This window comes from Rattus norvegicus, chromosome 16 (assembly GCF_021556685.1).
Source record: "Rattus norvegicus strain SHRSP/BbbUtx chromosome 16, alternate assembly SHRSP_T2T, whole genome shotgun sequence".
Classification (NCBI taxonomy): domain Eukaryota; kingdom Metazoa; phylum Chordata; class Mammalia; order Rodentia; family Muridae; genus Rattus; species Rattus norvegicus.
This window is the reverse complement of record NC_141549.1, coordinates 17,195,491-17,217,688: the sequence shown is the minus strand read 5'-3', so window position 1 is coordinate 17,217,688 and position 22,198 is coordinate 17,195,491. Positions and strand designations below refer to the sequence as shown.

The 22,198-nt window shown below is 45.4% G+C and overlaps 1 protein-coding gene and 2 long non-coding RNA genes across 4 annotated transcripts; 1 reads left to right on the top strand and 2 right to left on the bottom strand.

Moving 5' to 3' along the window:
• Window positions 1-484: 484 nt before the first annotated feature.
• Window positions 485-8,376, bottom strand: LOC148000417 (uncharacterized). The gene is made up of 2 exons (XR_015640236.1): window positions 8,088-8,376; window positions 485-1,451 (listed from the first exon to the last, which is right to left on the bottom strand). It is a non-coding gene; the product is annotated as an uncharacterized LOC148000417 (long non-coding RNA).
• Window positions 8,377-8,500: 124 nt separating this feature from the next.
• Window positions 8,501-20,932, top strand: Sftpd (surfactant protein D). Its single transcript, NM_012878.3, is given in 8 exon segments — window positions 8,501-8,515; window positions 10,463-10,661; window positions 15,674-15,790; window positions 16,031-16,147; window positions 16,473-16,589; window positions 16,989-17,105; window positions 18,524-18,607; window positions 20,448-20,932. Coding segments are annotated over 7 exon segments (1,125 nt in total). The 5' UTR covers window positions 8,501-8,515; window positions 10,463-10,465; the 3' UTR covers window positions 20,825-20,932.
• LOC148000416 (uncharacterized) lies at window positions 15,503-17,066 on the bottom strand. 2 transcript variants are annotated; one of them, XR_015640237.1, is made up of 3 exons: window positions 16,961-17,066; window positions 16,676-16,881; window positions 15,503-16,169 (listed from the first exon to the last, which is right to left on the bottom strand). It is a non-coding gene; the product is annotated as an uncharacterized LOC148000416 (long non-coding RNA). The 2 variants fall into 2 exon arrangements; XR_015640238.1 differs by having other exon boundaries at window positions 16,082-16,169; window positions 16,676-16,870.
• Window positions 20,933-22,198: the final 1,266 nt, after the last annotated feature.

The window sequence follows — 22,198 nt, the reverse complement described above, 5'->3', positions numbered from 1 at the left end:
CACACACACACCACACCATACATACCACACACACATACACCACACACACACACTCACATATATACCACACATACACACACTCACACACACTCACATATACACTACACACCACACCACACACCACACACACACACACCACACACACACACCACACACACACACACACACACACACACACACACCACACCACACACATTACACCACACCACACACACACATTGTACCAGCACCGTGAATCTTTCCCAGGTGCTTATTCAATTCAAAAGACTAATCTTTCCTCCTGTGCCTTCATGCAGACCTAATTTCTCATTCCCCCCCCTCCCCCCCTTATCTCGTTAAATAGAAAGACTTTAAAGAAGGGAACAGCCATTTCTGGGCAGTGTTTGAAAAGTGAATTTACAATTCCCCACAGATAATTTCTCACTGTTGCAAAAAAAAAAAAAAAAAAAAAAAAAAAAAAAAAAAAAAAAGCCAGACACCCAGAAAGGTTGAAAACTCAGATTTATTGCACCCGTGGAAGATGAGAGGCTGGGCCCCAATTCAGAGTGTTTCACATCTGTTTAACATTATGGCCTTTCCTGTCATTGGTGGGTTTGAACTTAAGCATGTCCTGCTGAAGACTGTGAACACACACACACACACACACACACACACACACACACACAGTCTCTCTTCAGGCATGCTTGTGGAAGTGGGAGTGATAAGGTTGGAACTGCTACTGTACAAGTGCACATTTCTCAAGATAAGGAAAGGGGCTTCAGCGACGGTGGGAGTCCACAGAAGTACAGACGTACAGCACAGTGTGTTAGTTTTGGCTGTAAGGGCAGCGGGAAATTTCAACTGATTTCATTCGTATCATAAAGGGGAGAAGCAGGTCTCTTGCTTTGCACAGGGAGAGGTACTGAAGGGTTTTCCTTGTATCCCAAGAAAAGCTTCTGGAGAGCTTAGCTTCTGGTCAACAGGGAGAGTTAATTAGGGAGGCAAGGTCAGTTCCCTGTGACCTTACCATTCCTTATGACTTTTTGTACCCCGGCAGACTTTGACACCCATTGTGGTGTCACCAGTCTTGTGGGGACACTTCCTTCTCTTTTTGTTCACTACCTATAAGTTTAACTCACTGACATGTTGACAAGACTGCAAGGGCTATTTAGGAGAGAGAATGGAGAACAGAGAGGGAGTTGGAAGCTCCCTTAGTCTTAGTATAAAACAGCACGAAGATGGCCCTGGGGAAGGCACATTCAATCCTGGGCAGAGTATGAGGAACTTCTCGGAAGAGGGCTTGAGCTGTGCCTTCCAGGAATGGCTGGAGGTCTCTAGGAAGCAACCTGGCTTCCACGTTTGCCTTGTTTCTGCAGTATAAAGGATTCCAGAACACCTGCTTCGCATGACCCAACAGCGAAGAAAAACTCTCGAGGCTTCAAATGCTGTGCCAGGAGCTCTCTGCTGCCACTCTTGGTGGAGGACAGAAAAACAACAGAATCAGGCAGGCGTGAGAGAAGTGTCCCTAAGCTAAGGACATCACTGCCCATCTTCCCCAACAGATGCCTTTATGCAAAGTGGCCGTCTGACCTAACAAGGATGTTGCGTTAAATAATAAAAAAAGAACCCACCATCCCATGCTAGTGCCTGTTACTCTCTGGCTCTGGCTGCGGTCTCGCCACCTCCGTGGCTAGCCCCGCGTAGCATCTCCCGGTTAGCTGTCACAAATATCTGTAACCTGGTGAAATCAAAACTCTAGAGGCCTGTCATTTATCAGTCAGGTTTATATCAGTAAATTCTCAACCCACAAAACGCCCAAACAAAGAACTCAGAGCTGATTGATATTGATATAAGCTGCCCACTTAGAGTAGACAAATTATCCTGTAATAATCCATTCCTTATGGGATATTCATGGCTACCTGTGGCCATTTCAAACCACACGGATGTGGATCGTCCTTCACTTCCTCCACCTTCCTTCCTTCTCCCCTCCCTCCTATCTCTGCCTCCCCTCGAAAAACTCTCAGCCTGCTCCCTTTTCTACTGTCCAATCACAGGCTCCAACCTTATCTTTCGTCTGCCCTCACCTGCTTACAGAGGGCAATCGACATCCCCCCCCTTCTCCCCCCCCCCCTCCCCCCCCCCCCCGGAGCTGGGGACTGAACCCAGGGCCTTGCGCTTCCTAGGCAAGTGCTCTACCACTGAGCTAAATCCCCAGCCCCGACATTTCCCCGTTTTTTTGCCCAGCTAAAAGGCTCTTTTCTCTCAGATTTAAACTGAGCACAACTATTACCATTCTGTAATTTATGAAGTTCAAAATATACTTAATATTCAGTCCATCATTTTGTCAGTTAAAGGACTCGCCATCTATTCTAACTTAAAAAGGTCTATAATTTTATATGTATGATGTCCTGGTTTAGCTTGCATACTATCTGAAAACTATCCTCTCAAATATTTTCTCAATGTTAAATAGCTGGGGTTGCCTATGAGACTATAACTAGTCTTTCAACCCTGCCAGAAATCTGAGAGGGACTAATATTATCTGAAAATAGGAGGCCTAATACAGCTTCTAGAACTGAGACAAGTTGTAAAGACAGTTGTCTACCTACACAGTCCCCTGTTAACAACACATTGGAACATCAGTCTTCAGCCTCCTGGCCCAGGATCATCTGACAGACCTCGTGAAATAGGAATCATTAAGGACTATCTTATTCTGTCTGGGCAGAACTAAGCTGTTCTATCCTGTAACTTGTGTCCTTTCATGAACATGTCTATAGGAGATCATATTATGACTCTGAGATTCCTTATTACACCAGAGTAGCTAAGATAGAAACCTCAGGTGACAGCAGATGTTGGAGAGGATGTAGAGAAAGAGGAACACTCCTCCATTGTTGGTGGGATTGCAAACTGGTACAGCCACTCTGGAAATCAATCTGGATGTTCCTCAAAAAATTGGAAATAGATCTACCTGAAGACCCAGCTATAACACTCTTGGGCATACACCCAAAAGATGTCTCACTATACCACGGGGGCACCTGCTCAACTATGTTCATAGTGGCCTTATCTATCATAGCCAGAAGCTGGAAACAACCCAGATATCCCACATTGGAACAATGGGTACAGAAAATGTGGTTTATTTACACAATGGAATACTATTCAGTCATTAAAAATGAGGACATCATGAGTTTTGCAGGCAAATGGATGAAACTAGAAAATATCATTCTGAGTGGGGTAACTCAGACCCAAAGAACATGCATGGTATGTGCTCACTAATAGGCGGGTATTAGCCAAAAAGTACAGAATGTCTATAATACAATCCACAGAACTCAAGAAGATTAGCAAGCCAAAAAGCGCAAATGAGGATGCTTCAATCTCACTTAAGAGGGAGAAGAAAGCGATCACAGGAGGCAGAAGAAGGAGGGACCTGGATGGGGGGCATGATCAGGTATTAGGGAGGGGGGACAGGATAGAAGCCCTGAGAGCCAGCAGAATGAATGGAAATATGCAATCTCAGGGAGTGGGAGGTGGAGGGACCTTCTAGAATGTACCAGAGACCTGGGAGGGGAGATCCTCTAAGGACTCAAAGGGAGGGTCTTTAGATGAAATGCCCAACAGTGGGGAGAGGGAACCTCCAGTAGAAAGACAGGGCATCAAATGGAGAGATGGAGTTGCCATCCCACAGTCAAAAACAATGACCCAGAATTGTTCCTGTCTGAAAGAACTTCCGGAACAAAAATGGAGAAGAGACTGAGGGAAAGGAAGTCCAGTGACCAGCCCAACTTGGGATGCATCTGAAGGGGAAGCTCCAAGGCCTGATACTATTGCTGATGGTGTGCTTACAGACAGGAGCCTAGCATGGCTGTCCCCTGAGCGGCCTAGCAAGCAGCTGACCGAGACAGATGCAGATACACCAAACCAATAGTCAGAAGCCGGGAACCCCTGTTGTTGAATTAAGGAAAGACTGGGAGAAGCTGAGGAGGAGGAGGGCAACCCCATAGGAAGACCAGCGGTCTCGACTAACCTGGACCCCTGAAATCTCTCAGACACTGAGCTACCGACGGGGCAGCATACACTGGTCTGAGGCCCCCAACACATGTAACGCAGAGGGCGGCCTGGTCTGGCCTCAGCAAGAGAAGATGCACCAAGCCCTTGAGAGACTTGAGGCCCCAGGGAGTGGGGAGGCAGGGGATGGGGTGGGGGTGGAGACATCCTCTTGGAGACGGAGCAGGAGGACTGGGATGAGAAACTTGGGAGGCAGACAGGGATAGGGGTAACAACTAAACTGTAAAAAATAAATAATTTTAAAAAGGTGTGTGTGTGTGTGTGTGTGTGTGTGTGTGTGTGTGTGTGTGTGTGTGTGTGTAAGTCAGTAGAGGGGCATTGGATCCTTAGAACCTGGAGTTACAAGGGTTGTGAGCCATCTAATTTAGTTGCTGGGAAGCAAACTCAGGTCCTCTGAAGAACAACGGAAGTTTGTGGTAACCACTGAGCTGTCCTCCAGACCCTAACTGCATCTTTTAGACAAGGGGTGCAGAGTGCTGATGAAGATGAGCTTTGAAGCAGGTCTTTTGGGTAACATACAATGATTATTATGAAACAGTCATAAAAAGTCAAATCTATAATTAACTACTTTTCATTATTTTTGTATTGTTAAGACTCTCAGACCCAGTGATGCTAGGCAAGCACTCTATCAATTAGTATATCCTCAGCCCTTACCATTTTGAGACGGAGACTTGCTATGTAGCCCAGGCTAGTCCAGACCTTATGATCTTCCTGCCTCTGACTTCTGTAACTATCATCTCAACCTTGGCAGTCCTTCTTAGAGTAATTTCCTCCAGCCACTGAGTCTCTGACCAACTGCTCTGCCTTCTGTTAGAACACAGGGTTTCTATTTCCAGAACCTCACATAATTATGAAGAATATCCTCTTGCTTTTTATTATTTTTATTTAATTAAAGCTCAGCCTGGTTTTGAGATTACTCATGCCCTGCCTGCCATTGCTAAGAGACATTCCACCGTTCCAATATATGACAATTTATCTATTCATTTGTGGCTTGAGTTGTTTCCAGAGCACGCAACTAATACAAACATTCTATAACCATCTCGAGTTAACGCTCATGTGGGGTAAATAAAGGCTGAGATGATTTTTTTTTCTTTGCAGCCACTTCCCCTGTGATGTTCTAGCACCGGTCACTGAAGTATCTTGCCACCTTTGAATAAGATCAAGTGAGTGGTACGCACCTGAGGTCTGTTTGGGACAGTGCATTCCACCAACTGCATTGCTACCCTTGGCCAACTCCCCACTTTATATATAAATTATTCTAACTTTATAGCAAATATCATAACTAGGGTGTGTAAAACAGAGTACGGGAGCTCACACGTGCAGATGGAAGGCTGGGGCAAGAGGTTAGCAAGTTTGGAACCAGTTAGGACTACACATTAAATTACAGGATAGCCACAGTGAGTCCTTATTTAAGAAAAAAGAAGAGAAAATACACATACACACACACACAAAAAAAACAAATCAGAAGTACACGTCCTCTAAATTATGTTCTAGATTGTCTATATTTTATTCTAGATTATATGTAATATTTTATATATTAAATCATTTAATATATAAAAGATATTATTATAAAATATATAACATATAGACTATATTATAGAGGGTCGATGTAAAATTCATATGAAAATATGAATTTTAGAGTCAGGTTAGTTTCTATATAATTACTTCTAAAGTATTGATAGGTACTGAATCGAATATGTAGATAAATTCAGAGAAAACTATACTAACAACATCAAGTCCTTTATTAAAGAAACATAACTATTTAACATCTAAAATTTGCATGGATGTTATATTGGATTCCAGTGAGAATATCTTGACTCCAGTGCGCGATATATTTTAAATTATTTAGGGATAGTTCCCATTTGGCTGCTGTTGTGCCGTTGGCCAAATTGCTTGTTGTTATGTGTGTATCACGTGAAAATGCAGTTGCCTTTTGTATGTTTACCTTGCAGGAAACTGTTAACCAAACGAGCCCAGTGCATGTCCTTCAGAACTTCTATTCTCACATGCCAGGTGTAAGTAAAGACCGTTTCCCCTCTTCCTAATCTGATGGATTTTCTTATCTTCATGTCTTATAGGAGTGGCCAGAACCTTCAGTAGAGTAGCAAGGGAAGCTCTTGACCAGTCTGAGGGAAGGAAGAATTCTTTCAACGTGTGGTGCTGGCTCAAGGTTGTCCATTGTGTCACACAACCACAGTACGATGATATAATTTAGGAAATTAACCTGGGCTCAGTGCTATTTGGGAATCCATGGCCTTACTCACGTTCCTCAAGTTTCCCCTCTAATGCTGTTTCTGGCCTAGGGTTCTGTCCGTATCCCACATTCAATTCAGTTGTTATGTTTCCTTGGCATGCTTTACCTGACATAACTCATGCCTTTGACCCAAGTGATGCATTGTTTCGCATTGTTCCCCAACATGGGACTGTCTGAAACTTTGTTGTAATTAGACTGAGGTTATACAATTCTGGCAAAAGCATCACACACACACACACACACACACACACACACACACACACACACACACAGAGAGAGAGAGATAGATAGATAGATAGATAGATAGAGAGAGAGAGAGAGAGAGAGAGAGAGAGAGAGAGAGAGACAGACAAATTACCTTGTGTCCCTCTCAATATATTCTGTCAAGGGCTCAGATGTCAACAGGTCAACACTGTGATGTCAACTTTTACTTTTCTTGGCTTAAATTTTAATTTTCTGACATGGAACCATTGTGCATCCATAGATTGTATCTACGGCTGGCTTACATAAGTGGGTATGCTATACAACACAGATGCCAGTCTCCGGCTGGCATACATAAGTGTGTATGCTATACAACACAGATGCCAGTCTCCGGCTGGGATACATAAGTGTGTATGCTATACAACACAGATGCCAGTCTCCGGCTGGGATACATAAGTGTGTATGCTATACAACACAGATGCCAGTCTCCGGCTGGGATACATAAGTGTGTATGCTATACAACACAGATGCCAGTCTCCGGCTGGGATACATAAGTGTGTATGCTATACAACACAGATGCCAGTCTCCGGCTGGGATACATAAGTGTGTATGCTATACAACACAGAGGCCCACAAGCTGGAAGAGAGAACAAATTAGGTAACAGGTAAAAAATGAAACCTCTGACCAGGGTCTCAGAGATAATACAAGCCCAGACCAAGACACCGTCTGATAAGGAGAGGACAACACCATTCTCTGAAAGTGTTCGAATGCTTCCTGGGCCTGGGTCTCAGCACTCATATTCGAAGGGAAAGGCGTGTGGTTTGTTCACAGCGTGCAAACATTGCATCGGATCTCTTTCAGATCAGTATGGAGTGCAGGGTAATTGACTTCATCTGCCATGACTGTGGGAAGGATCGGGGTTAGTTGGTTCTCAAGGCCACCCACTTCTATGACCAGGCACTTCAGGGAAGGACAAATGACAGACAGCCCGAGGGATACGGATATGGTCATCTTTGTATTTCCTGTCAATTGTACTGACTCACCTTCCCTTCCAGAGAGGCTGTAGCCAGAAGTAGATGGTGCTGGCTGCCCCTGCTGGCTCTGTGAGTGTGTGTCTGTGTCTCCGGTTATTTATGTTGTAATCTCTTGTTTTCACTTAAAGAAATAGATAGCTAAATTGTCTCTCATCGAAGTGGAGCTTGCTTTGAAAGAAAAATATTGCTCTACTTCTAGAAAAAGGAGGTAAAGCTACCTTGACCTTGAGATATATGGAGCCTGAACAGGCGTGGGGGGACAACTTGTAAAAAACAAACCTGAAGTCACAGTGGTAAAATGAACAACTTCCCAATAGATCCTGGAAATTAAGAGCTGCCTAATGGCTTGAGACCTGTCTGTGTGTTCTAGCGCAGTATTTGAAACAGTGTCCCTTCCAGGCAGCAGCTGCCTCTACTACAGTCCCCATGGGTTGCTGCCTTTGTAGACTCCTTATCTGCCCTACCCCTCCTCGCTATGCCAAGCAGCTCCCAGCTCTTTCTCAATATCTGGGCAATGCTTTCCAGATGAAAAAGGAAGTGGAGACAGCAATGAATCCTACCTTTGGAGATACGTAAACGTGAGGGTTTCCTTTTTGTTCTTCAATCATTGTAGGCTACTGTGCAAAACAGTGGGCTCTGGACCTCAGGTTCCTGGACAGCTCCAACACCCGGGCATTGGTATTTCCTCATTCCCAGAGCTGCAGAAAGGGTACAGAGATCACTGGCTGACAGTGCATGGCTAAGGTGGCAGGTGCACACAGTGTTAGGTATATTGAAGGCAGGTTTCCAGAGTGTAGGTGGGGTAAGAGTGGGTGAGTCAACAGGAAAAAATTGTGCGTGTGTGTGTGTGTGTGTGTGTGTGTGTGTGTTACTTTTCTCAGAAGTCCAATGCTGGGTGGCTCCACTTACAGGGCAGGCATAAATAGTGGTGCCTGACAAACAGAGGTGCATTTACTTGGACCTCTCGGGGCCAACCAGGAAGCAATCTGTGAGTACCTCTGCTTCTCATTTCATTTCTCTACCTCCTGTGGATGTCTTTGTCCATCTGGGATGTTTATCCCACTGATTTTGAGGAAAAGGGATAGGATTCTAGTCCTACATTCTGGATCAGGGACCAGACATTTTAGGGGTGGAGATGAGGGGCACAGTGAGGGATAAGGATCTTCTGTCCCTAGGTCACCTTCCTTGGCTCAGAAGAGGATTTGGTTTCTAAGCTGGAGTATTGTGGATGGATGTTATGTGATGTTTCCACAGACCTATACAGATATTATGGAGAACTCAGGTGAATTTTTCTTGGATCCCAATTTCATAAGAAAAATAGTGGAGGAAGAACTCCTGAGAGTTCCCTAAGCTGGGGTTTTAAACTCAGGCTGATGCCAAAAGCATAGAAACAAGGACAAAAGGAGTTCTCTCTTAGCCTAAACTCTTTATTAAACCATAAACTTAACTGCTCACAATCTCTGATTTGCCAGCCAACATTAGGGAGAGCTTCTGTTTACAGTGAACTTTTACTTTCAAAGCACAGAGTGGCATGCAAGCTGTGGGCTGTGTGGCTCTGCATACTCCATCCACTGCCCCAGCCAATTAGTCGTCTTGGCTCTGGAAGCCTGTATGTCTGCTCTCTGAAGACCTCATTAATGCTAAGGTGAACAGGTGGTAGACCAGAAGGCCTTTTGCCTTGACTCTTCTCCAGAATGAGACATGGGGCCCTAAAGTTAAGGTGGCTACAGGTCAAGGAACATGGCCTTGCTCTGACTTGTGCATGCCCTTCAGTACTGATGACAGAGCCTCTGCTAAAACAATGGGAAAGAAGTGGCCTGTGAGCTCATTAGGGTATTTCTGGGAAGTTCCAAGAGACCCGAGGAAACTGTAAACAAGAAATGCAAAGTTTTAACCCAGAAACACCAGGTGGAGAAGTAGCAGGTCAGGAAGTCCTGACAAGCATGAGATCCACCCCCAGTTGTGGAGGCCTCTTTTGCTTTGTCCCCAGCCACTGTGCTGCCTTCTTTGAGACAAGAAATGTTGTAATTCAGGTCTTGAATGGTCCCCGGTAACCCATATCCCCTGGTTGAAGACATATATAGTTGTCAGCCTGTGACTATGGGGAAGTTCTGGTCATGAGACATTAAGACCTTGAGCTACCCTGTGTAGGGAGTTACCCAAGCCTTGCTTTCTGCAGTCAGGTCTCAGCCAGACTATGTCCCTCCAAGATAGTGACTGGACACTCTGCTAAGTGTTTTCTCTTGGTTCCTCCTCAAACCAGCCTCCAATATAAATAAGCCCATCTGGAATGTTCCCTTCCCCCAACAAAGCCTTTCCCCAGAGCCCTCTCAGATTGCCCAGTAGACTTCTCGGTATCTCTGAGTCTCTCCAGCTGGCAACTTAATATCTCTCAAAATCCTTACCTGTTTTCTCTCTAGTACTTTCCACATGGACTTGGTGCTTGGTCAAGGAATGCCAAACAGCCTAGCAAGCACGTGTCCAAACTCCAGCCTGAGCTCAGTATAAGCATCTAGAAGTGCTCAGAGCCAGGTTCACCTCTGGACCAGTGGTGTTCAATGTTGGTGCTAATCCAGGGAGAGAAAGCAGACTTGGCCTCAAATGAGTTAAGCCAGCTGTCTAGAACATAGAAGGGGGTCCAGGGATGAGACAGTCCTCAGTGATTGGCACTAGCCTCAGCCACTGTTCTCACAGGGCAGCAGAGATGAACACTAGAGTCAACTAGAGTACTAGTGAGGCTACTCACTCCCTCACAGGCCAGACCGTGTACCCACCTCCATAAACTGCTTTTGGAGTCTTGTTGTCTTATTGTTCTGGGTGTTCATCATAGGAGAAGATGTGGGGATGAAGATTCTCCTCTCCAGACTTAGAAGCCACTACCTAGAACCACATCCTAGAACCCTCATTGCCTCTTTTCTCTTTCTCGTCCCTGCAGGCCATGCTTCACTTTCTCTCCATGCTTGTCCTGCTTGTACAGCCCCTGGGCGATCTGGGAGCAGAAATGAAGACCCTTTCGCAGAGATCAATAACCAACACGTGCACCCTAGTCTTGTGTAGTCCAACAGAGAATGGCCTGCCTGGTCGTGACGGACGGGATGGCAGAGAGGGTCCACGGGGCGAGAAGGGTGATCCAGGTAGAGCCAGGACCAAGGGTTCATTCTGGAGGGGGTGGAATGTGAACTAACCTGAACCCCAGGTGCTCTGTGATCAACTTGCATACGAGTTTCTTCCTCCTAGGGGTTGAGTTTCCTCTGGTGTCCACGGTACTTGCCAAACACATTTTTTTTTTTTTGGCTCACCACGTGTTTTCTCCCATAATCCAGCTGACCTGATTCCTCCTTGGGGATCCCTGGATTCTTCTCATTCTGAGAATGGGTAAACTACTGATATAATCCAGCAGTTAGCAATTGTTCATTTTGATTAAGTGGTGCCTATGGGGAATGTTAATTCGCTTTTAATATTTTCTATGCACTGCATATGTGGTGGGAAAGATGGGGCTCCATAGACCCCCATAAGTAGATTTTATTAGCAGAACTTAAGACAATACAAGGGAAGATTGGAATTTGTGTTTCTTTGTACAGCTTTGTTCTCAGGCATTCACTCGGAAATCCATTTAATCCTTTCAAAAGCCACAAGGAGCATACCAGTCTTCTTTAACAGATAAAGTGGGGGATGGTAAAGTTGAAAGAGCAAAGGCTTCTGCATTAAAACAGATCTTGACTGTTAGGACCTCTCTGTGACTGTGATCCTTAGAGACGCTTACTGAGTATCACAAAGCCTGTTTACCTGTCCCCAAGCGAGAATCATATACGCCAAATAATCTATGATAAGGGATGGAGTCAAAGACTTTATTTTGTATTGATTCTTCTGGGCAAAATTCAGTGTTCCTGCTGACCAAGTTGGTGGATTCTCTGGTTTACCAGTAGGACTAATAAGCCAAGGAATTAGCTTTGAAAATATTGACCCTGCAGTCTCATAGGCAAGAGAGAGAAACTCAATAAATAAGCAACACAAGTGGAGGGACACACTGTCCCGGGCTGAAGCTTTGATGGGATCAAATACTATGTTTCCAATTCAGCAAGCCTTCAGAAATTGAACGGTGACTAAAAGAGCTTATATGGAGAGTCAGGTTCCCTGTCTTTTGGCAAGAGCTCACCCACATTTCCTCCCTGTGTGTGATATCCCAACATATACCTTCTTCCCCCAGTGTGCATGCCAAGAAAGCAAAGGAACCCACCTGCTCCTGTGGATACTTTCACTGTGATTCTACCATAGGAACAATACCGTACTGCCCTCGATGCTTCCTGTGGGACACGTGGTAATCAGTGCGTCAGCTAACACAAGTATTTATGTTACCAGAGATAGGGAAAGTGGGCTTGACTATTCATCAGGTGCAGCAAGAGAGCTAGCTAAACTATGGCGAGCCTTTGATTTACAAATGTATGCATGTAACACTAATCAATTAGCATCTTAGACTTTACTGAAGAATGATGGTCTTCCTAAAAGATATTACACTGGGTTTTACAAAACATCTGTATCTGTTGCCATCCTCAATTTCAAACAAGGGCACAGGTCTGTTGGTGACGTTCCTTTTGCAGGACTGACTTCCTCTTTGCTCACGAACCTCAATTGTTCAAACTGACTTTTCTCACTGTTCATAAGACTGGGGCTCTAGGGCAGGAGAAATGTATCAGTGTTTAAGGGAGTACACATCTCCTGCAAAGACCTGAGATTTTTAGATTTTTTTTTTATGCATATGAGCACACTGTAGCTGTCTTCAGACACACCAGTAGAGGGCATCGGATCCCATTACATATGGCTGTGAGCCACAATGTGGTTCCTGGAATTGAAATCAGGACCCATGGAAGAACAGTCAGTGCTCTTATCCACTGAGCCATCTCTCCAGTGCCGAGTTTATTTCCTATACACCATTCATTTCGGATGACTTACAATAACTACCTGTAACTCTGGTTCCAGGGGAACTAACCCCCTCCCTGCTCTGGTACCTACACACACACACACACACACACACACACACACACACACACACACACACACCAAGCACACTTAAAATACAATAAATCTTAAAAGGTAGAGTGAGGGTATGGGAGCCAAGAATGTGCTCATGTACTTAAATGAAAAAGTTAGGACAAATATAATTTAGCAACACTTGTTCTCAAATATAAAGCTCCAAGGAAGTTCTTTGTTGAACAAGTAATCTATTGTACTCAAGTCTCAGTGAAAAGAACAATTATCATTAAAGCTTGTGTAAGTCATGAAAATCTCACAAGACATTAGAGAAAGTTAGCTTCGTCAAATCCTTAGGTTCCATTGAATACAGACAGTATTCAAAGACTTAAATTCTGTTTATAAGACCAGGATCTAATAAGTAGGTTTAGTCTTAAAGATCTTGATCTTGAGGAGGAAATTGAATGACAAAGCTATAAAATAAATTGAAAGATTATTATTTCAATAGATAGTATCATAAAAACTATGAATAACTTCTCTGTATCTAGCAGCCCCCTTCTATGTACTTTATATTCATTCATTGACCTTTGGGTCAGATATCTATGTTGATGTAGAGTGGTCATTGCTTGACTAAGACCAGTCTCACAGTCCTGATAGCCACGGCCATGGCTCCACACAGGTTCAGCCATGAAGCTCAGGGCCTCTTGCCTCTTTGAATGCTTGTGTCTAAAACACTTGCTACTTTGCCCTAATCTCTGTCTTTTCCTGTCATTTGGTAGTTCACTGATGCTTCAAATTAAAACAAGAAGACTCCCTATTGGGGAAAAAAAACCTGCTATGTTTCTTGTCCCAGTTTGCATTTTGGTTGGAGGAAAACCAATGACACTTAGGTAAATAGGCTGTAAGGGTTAAAGGTCAAGAGAAGATATGTCTAATGTAAGACGCAAAGTGGCCCCCTATATAAATGGGCTGGAGCTCGAGAGCCATCCAGGAGTGGCTACAAGAGCAATAGGACCTGGCATAGCATCTCCCTCTTTCAGAGACCCCCATTTCTCTCTTGATTCCCAAAGGGAGCTGTGGATTGAATGTTGGGTGGTCTTTTTCCACACTGGTCCTGAAACTGGTCTCATCTCTTTATATTTTCTGCTCTTTACTTGGGCCATGGATAAAGAAACAACTGTCACTTTTGATCATCTATTTAGAGGATTTCGAAACATGCCGGTCTCTAGAATTTATTGAAGGGACGGTTGGAGCCTACGAATATACACTCTTGAGCAGGCAATGTGGGGAGGTCACTGTAGTGAGTCCTCAGGGTAGGAGGTGCTAAACCTGCCTCAAGGACTGCCTACCTCAGCGGGATGCATAGTTAGATATGTGGTATGGCCCTACCATGTAACCCTCTACGATTCATCACGGGGAAGGACTAGGAAGTCCGGAATCTTCCAGAAAATTCACATACAGCTCATCTTAATTGCACTTCTTGCCCTGGGAAGGCCTGGTCTTTCTTGTTTTCAAACCTGGAGTTTCACTCTTCTCTTTAGGACTTGCTCTCTAAATCCCTTCTAGTCCTGCTTCCTCTGAGGGCACCGTGTGTTGGGCAGGGCTCTGTGAGGAGAAAAACATACTTCACTTCCTCTCTCCAACAATTATTTCTGCCGCGTGGTTTGTTATAAACTCTTGAAGGGCACACATGCAACGATGCAAGCTAGTCGACTGTTGGCATGTTTTAGTAGCCGTATAAAACAGAACACGGGACATTTGTCTTTCTGTGTCGGTGGCTTTCATTTAACATGATGCTCTTCACATCCACCAATGTTTCGACAAATGATGGGATATTTTAAAATGATGCCTGGATAATATCCCACTGTGGATTTATACCACATTACCCATTCATCCATTGGTAGGCATAGCCTAGGCTGTTGGCATATATTAGCTATGGGGAATGATGCTTCAATAAGCATAAGTGTGCGGGTATCACTTTGGTTCGTTGATTGCATTTCAATTGGACGTAGTTCCAGGCTCAATAGAATTATATGATAACTATAGTTCTGGTTTTTTTGAGTTGTTTTGTTTTTAGGAACCCCAACAATGTTTTCCTACAGCAGCCATGCTAAGTCATTTCCTACACATATCTTCCCTTTTATCCACATCCACACCACTATTTGTTATTTCTGTACATATTGGGGGTTTTCTACACACACACACACACACACACACACACACACACACACACACACACACACACACAGAGAGAGAGAGAGAGAGAGAGAGAGAGAGAGAGAGAGAGAGAGAGAGAGAGAGAGAGAGAACATCGGCCTATTTTGCTTTATTTGTAAAAGTCATTCTAACTAGTGAAAAATGGAATTTCATTGTACAAAATATATTTCCTTGCTAGCTACTGAATGAAACTGAAACCGACATTTATTTTTCCATTCACTTTCTGACCTTTATTTCTTCTCCTGATCAATCTGTTCAAATGATCTGCTCATTTCAGAATTAGATCATTTGCATTTCATTGTTGATTTTTTAAAAAAAATTCCTTACATATTCTGGACATTAGCTCTGTGTCAGGTTACTGTGTGACCAGGGTTTTCTCCTACATTGTAGGCTGTCTCCTTGCTGTGTTGGGCTTCTCCTTCATTGCACAGAAGCTCTGCAGCTTACTGTGATCTTATTTTTACACTTTTATTCCTTGTGCATTTGGGACTCTTCACAAATAAATAATGATCAAGTAGATAAACAACGATAAACAAGTTAGGATCTATCTGGGGGCAATGTTTGATTAGAAAAAACTAGTTTGCTCTCCTAATACACACGCCCCATACACTCGTTCACACATTCACACACACTTACAGGTGTGTACATAAACACACTTGCCACTGATCGATCAATGCTGGCAGATTGCCTTCTGCTGACAAAGAGGCCCTGGAACAGGGGAAAGAAAACTGCATGCAAGGTTGTGAAGCTCTTGGCTTGAATTCACCTCCAACCCAAGGATGTCTATTTTCTCTAGATGGAGACACTAATTTTTATTAAGTGGGTCGCCACAGGACCACGGTTTGTGGCTATAGGCTTTAATGCTCAGCAGACTTCTAAGGGGACGCCCGGGACGTCATCTTGAAGACATCAGTCTCTCTTGAGCTTAAGACTAATGGGTCCATTTCTTTTGTTTCTGTAGGTTTGCCAGGACCTATGGGACTCTCAGGGTTGCCTGGCCCTAGAGGTCCAGTTGGGCCCAAAGGAGAGAATGGCTCTGCTGGAGAACCTGGACCAAAGGGAGAACGTGGACTAGTTGGTGAGCAATGGGTCCTGGGACTCAGATGGTGCCTCCAGCCGCTGCTTTTATCATGAGGATGTGTCAGTGGCAGGCACAGAACCTGTTCCAGGAAGAAGGAAGATGGATGTTCTGAAGGAGGCACTGGGTTGTGTCAGGATAGACTGTTGTATATTTGACCTCTGCTCTGACATGCATCTTCGAGGCTCCCACTTCCAAAGGAATTTACTGTCATTGACTGGGCTGATCCTTTTCTGCCAGGACCTCCAGGATCTCCAGGTATTTCTGGTCCGGCTGGAAAAGAAGGCCCCTCTGGGAAGCAGGGAAACATAGGACCCCAAGGCAAACCAGGTCCTAAAGGAGAGGCTGGGCCGAAAGGTAGGTGAGGGCTGTGGTTTGTCTGGGAGGGAGAAAAGAGGAATGACAGTGGAAGCCATTAGTGAGATCTGAGGCCCGGCCAGACTGACAGGAAGAAGCCAGAGTACTAACACTGTGAGGAGGTTGGCATGCACACCTCTCTCACATCTCTCCACACCAACAGGGTTTCTCCATCACCCTCCACAGAGGAACCCTAGGCAGCAAGGAACAATGTTCCCAGCTCCCTGTCTAACCCGTCATTCTGTGTGAAAAGGCCTGCTGCTGACGAAATGTTGCACACTGAACACATCTTAGCAGCATTTCTTCCTGTTTCTTCCTTTCTCAGGAGAAGTAGGTGCTCCCGGCATGCAAGGATCTGCAGGGGCAAAAGGCCCTGCTGGCCCCAAAGGAGAAAGAGGTGCCCCTGGTGAGCAAGGAGCCCCTGGGAATGCTGGGGCAGCAGGTGAGTGATGAATAGATGTGGGGATAGACGGAGTTCAACGGTACCTCCTTTGTGCTGGCAATGCCTAGACCCCCTCCTAAACTTACTTATTAAGTAAAAACTGGTCTGTGGAGGCAGTCTGCTTCCAAGGAGGGTGGATGTAGGGCCCCTGGGACTAGTCCCACGTAGGGAGAGGGATGTTTTAAGCCATGGGGAGTCTTCGTTCGGGAAGTTGTACGTAGACAGAGTTGTTTGCCAGATGCTGAGGATAGCTGTGCACACAGCGGGCCTGTACCTGGTTTCTGAGAGGAGTCTGTGTGTGAGAAAAGAATACATCTGGGATAAAAATAAACTATGTGCAGTGAGGTGAAAATGCTGAGAAATAAACATACAGCTTAGTCAGGTCTTCTTGGATTCCAGGACCTGCCGGACCTGCGGGTCCACAGGGAGCTCCAGGTTCCAGGGGGCCTCCAGGACTCAAGGGGGACAGAGGTGCTCCTGGAGACAGAGGAATCAAAGGCGAAAGTGGACTTCCAGGTAAGCTAGAAGCTTCCGGTCCCGGGAGCCACACTGGGATGGAGCCCTCTTCAGCAAGGCAGGGGCATCTCATGAGTGGCGAATAGAACTTGGGGTCAGCTGATAAACTTGAGAGCAAATTAGGACCTGGCTTAGATACCTATTTAAGTCATATGGGAAGGCAAACTGAGGTAATTTCGTCTGACCATGGGGAATAGGTGACAACAGCTGACTTCCTGGTTTATAGGGTAGCCTTGAGCATTTAATGGTCCAGTGGATGATGTGTGGCTATATTGGATCCTGTCTTAAAAACAAACAAACAGACAGACAGACAGACAGATAGACTAGGGAAATGGGTGAGATGCTTGCCATTCAGACATGAACTCAGAGTTCAGAGTTCCAAAGTTCCAATCCCCAAATGGTGAGTGGACATACAGCCTCCCAGTAATCCCAGCTCTACAGGGACAGAGATGAGATCCCTGGAGCAAAGTGGCTAGCTAGACTAGTCAAATCAGCAAAGTGGCTAGCTAGACTAGTCAAATCGGCAAGCTCTGTATTCAGGTAAGAGCCTCTACCTTAATATGGAAGGTGGTAGAGGAAGATGACTGACATAATGGTTGGGCCACATGTGTATAGACATGGAACAAATACAGCACACACACACACACACACACACACACACACACATACACACACACATACACACACATACATACACACACATACATATACACATACACACACAGACACACACACATACATACACACACAAACATACACACACAGACACACACAAACATACACACACAGACACACACACATACATACACACACAAACACACACACAAACATACACACACAAACACACACACAAACATACACACACAGACACACATGCATACACACACAGACACATACACACACATACATACACACACAAACATATACACACACATACACACACAGACGCACACACATACACACATAGACACACACAAAAATACACACACAGACACACACATACATACAACACAAACACACACAAACATACACTCACAAACATACACACACAAACACACACACAAACATACACACACATACACACACATACATACACACAGACACATACACACACATACATACACAGACATACACAGGCATACACACACAAACATATACACACACAGACACACACAGACACACACACACACATACACACACACACACACACACACACTCCCCAACACACACAGAACTGTGGAAAAAGGAAAGAAAAGCACTGAAAGCAGGGGGCAGCCATGCCTACAGACATAGAGCTTGATGTGGGTAACGAACTCCCCACCCTGACCTTTACTCTCCCTGGGGCACTGGGTGACTCCATCCTTAGGCTTATAGCATAATCGTCACATGGTCATTTCTCTTGTTTACCTCCCATACAGACAGTGCTGCTCTGAGGCAGCAGATGGAGGCTTTGAATGGAAAACTTCAGCGTCTAGAGGCTGCCTTTTCTCGCTATAAGAAAGGTGAGTTCCTGGATCTCAATGAAATTGAGCTACGGTTGTTCACTTGGTTCAGCTTTGCTCTACATCTAGGGTGAGAATGAGCAGGAACTGAGTCTAGGGCTGGACTTGGGGCTTGAGCTACACATCTGGCATCTATCAACACACGTGTGCATGTGTGCATGTATGCATGTGTGCACCTGTGCATGTGTGCATGTGTGTTATAGGCACCCATACACATCACAATCGGGTCCTTCCATGTGCTTGGGATAAATGAGAGGGCATACTCATGTAGCACACACAAGTCCACTCAGGATCAACCCTGTGACAGCACATGACTCTCGCACAGCCAGCCCTGTTCAGGGCTCTCGGTACCATACTGAGCCCATGGAGAATATCCCCCAAGATCTTTTTAAAGATAACTCAGAGGAAAAGAACAGTAAACCAGGGTGCAGCTTGGATCTGACTAGCTTCCCAGTGTAGGACTAGAACACAAACCTTGCCAGTTTCTCGTTTCTTTTGCTGACTTCCGTGCATGGGCACGAAGCCACAGAGATGGGTGAGCACTGAAGGAAAGATGAATGCATGCTATTCAGATGATTCTTTTGTGATGTCATCCATCGCTTCAGAGTCAAGAAAGTGGAGAGAAAGTGACTTCGTCTTGCCCTCTCAATAGTCATTGCTAGAATCTTAATAACTGGCTTGATTCCTTTCTGGGGTTCACTATTAACACCACCCTCAATCTCCCCAAATATGTGGACCTCTAAAATGTACTTCACGTTCCTCCCCAGCACTTCCAGGGTTAGGAGGCTGAGGACAACCTGGGACTTGGCCCAACTCTTGGATGCCCCGCTATTTCCTTGGCTGCTCCTTAACCCCAGCACGCAGCACAAACCCTGGCTGACGACCCATGTTACTAGCTCCAGGGTGACTGTGGGTCATCGCACTGTCTTCTGTTCACTCCAAAGTAGTTTCCTAGAAAAAGTTGTTCAATTCTACACAGTAACTTATATTCTCATGGGCTGAACATGAAGAGTTAAAGTTTTGTTTGGAGGGTAAGTGTGTGTGTGTGTGTGTGTGTGTGTGTGTGTGTGTGTACAAGCTAGAGGTTGATGTAGTGTCCTTTGTCACTTTATACTTTATTTTTTATTTAATTATATATGTGTGCGTGTATGAGCTGTGTGACCAGGTGTGCCATACTGCTCACGTGCAAGTCAAGAGAACAACTTTATGGATTTAGTTCCCTCCTCCTACCTTTATGCAGCTTCCAAGGATTGAACTCAGGTCAGCAGGCTATGCAGCAAAAGCCAAACACCTTTACCTGTGAGCCGTCTCACTAGCTCTCCGTCTTGTCTCGAGCTTTTGAGACCAGATCTCTCACTAAACCTGGTGCTTTCTGTTCTGGTGATATTGGTTGGTCAGTGGAGACTCCCATTCTACCCCACCCAGGACCCACCTGTCTCTACCCCTTCGAGCCCTCATGTCCAGCTTTTATGTGGACATGGTGTGTTAGCTCCTCACACTGGCACACCCAGAACTTTATCCACTGAGCTGTGTCCTCAGCCTGTGTCTGAGCTCTGGTATCAGAGTGAAAGGTTCCCCACAATCATACCAGTTTGGAGCCTTGTATTACATTTCTTGCAGTTTCAGTGCTCTTTCTTGCTTGTGGACGGGGAGAGATGGCATCTTCTCCTAGAGTACACTGAGGTGCTAGGACCCCAGACTTCTCTCCATCATCTCTGGTGCCCCGATATCCTTCATTAGAAGGTTGCGGGGAGGTTCCATTTCCAGCTCAATTTCTCACAGACCCAGAACTCTAGCTAGGGGATGCCACAACTTCAGCCCACCTTCTGTTTTCTTTCAGCCGCGCTCTTCCCTGATGGCCAAAGTGTTGGAGACAAAATCTTCAGGGCGGCAAACTCGGAAGAGCCTTTTGAGGATGCCAAGGAGATGTGCAGGCAGGCCGGAGGGCAGCTGGCCTCCCCACGTTCTGCTACTGAGAATGCTGCAGTACAGCAGCTCGTCACAGCCCACAGCAAAGCTGCTTTCCTGAGTATGACAGATGTGGGCACGGAGGGCAAGTTCACTTACCCCACAGGAGAGGCCCTGGTCTATTCTAACTGGGCTCCAGGGGAGCCCAACAACAATGGAGGGGCAGAGAACTGTGTGGAGATCTTCACCAATGGGCAGTGGAATGACAAGGCTTGTGGAGAGCAGCGCCTGGTTATCTGTGAGTTCTGAGCCCCTAGAGGTAGAAGACAGAACAATACTGGGCCAGGAGCTTAGCCAGTGTGGTATAGCTCAGACCTCTATGCTGCCACCATCCGAATAAAAGGTGTATAGCCTGGGTTCTCTGTACAGCTTGGGTTCTCTATAGAAAGCAGCCCAAAGGCAGGGCTATCACAGAATACATACATTTCTCAGGGTATCATGCACGGCTGCCTTTACATCCTGAAAAACTCTCAGGGGAAAGAGGGGCTGTGTTTTACCACTTGTAGGGGATACAAATCCATCTCTGTGACCTGTCAAAGAACACAACGCCTTCGTCTTGGCCTTGCTGCTTCTCCAGCTTTCAGCTGTGTTCGGCCTGGCTGATGGCACCCCTTTTAAGCATTCTCTCCTGGGCTTTTCTCCACTCTCGCCTAAGGTTCTTGGTGTCCTGGGTGCTCCTGTTGGCTTTGTCTTGCGTCTCTGTTGTTCTCCACAGGATCACGCAGGTCCTAACTCTCAGTCAGGAAGGTGAGATCTTCCTGGATCCTGGCAGTATTTTCCTTCTGCAGGGCATTTCTGGTCATGACATTTTCTTTGATTCCTCCAAACTAAACAATGGCAGTCTAGAAAGCTCTGGTTTCCTGAAAGCCCAGCAGAATTTGTTTCCCTACTCGATGCCATAGAAACACCTAGGATAACATTCTTCAAAAGCCCCATCAGTGGGGCTGAGAAGGCCCTCTGTGCCGTTCTAAACTCATCTGTAATCTCAGGGAAGTGGGAGAAGAGGGATTGGCCAGGCTCACATTTACCTAATTCTTCTGTTGTTACAGTTCCAGAACATTCTCTCCCTTCTGCTTCAAAGATAGCCTAGCAAATACTCCTTATCTACTTTTAAATTTTATTCATGTTTATTCTATGTGTATAAATGTTTTGCCAGCGTGCATATATGTCCACCACATGCATGACTGCTGACTCTCTGGAACTGGAATTACGGTTGAGAGCTGACATATGGGTGTGGAGAATTGAACCCGGGTCCTCTGCAAAATCAACAACTGCTCTTAAGTGCCCAGCCATTTCTCCAGTCTCATCCTCTTTGTTTTTCAGATGTGGAAAGGGAGGCCCAGCAAAAGGAGAGGACCCATGGGAGGATGACTTGGGATGGTAGAGTTAATGGGTCCCAGACGAGTTTTCCCTGACCTCAAAGTTAACAATTCTATGTATCTATGCTGGTTTTGTTTTTTTGATACACTCCTCCAAACTTTATTTTAACTGTATCTGTATTGAAGAAATAGGAAGAACAGCTGGGGGAGGCTACAGGCCCATAAAAGGGACACAAATACCCCCTCTCTGTCCCAGAGACCAGAGGGAATTGCCCGTTCTTTGTAATCTCCCCCACCCAAACTG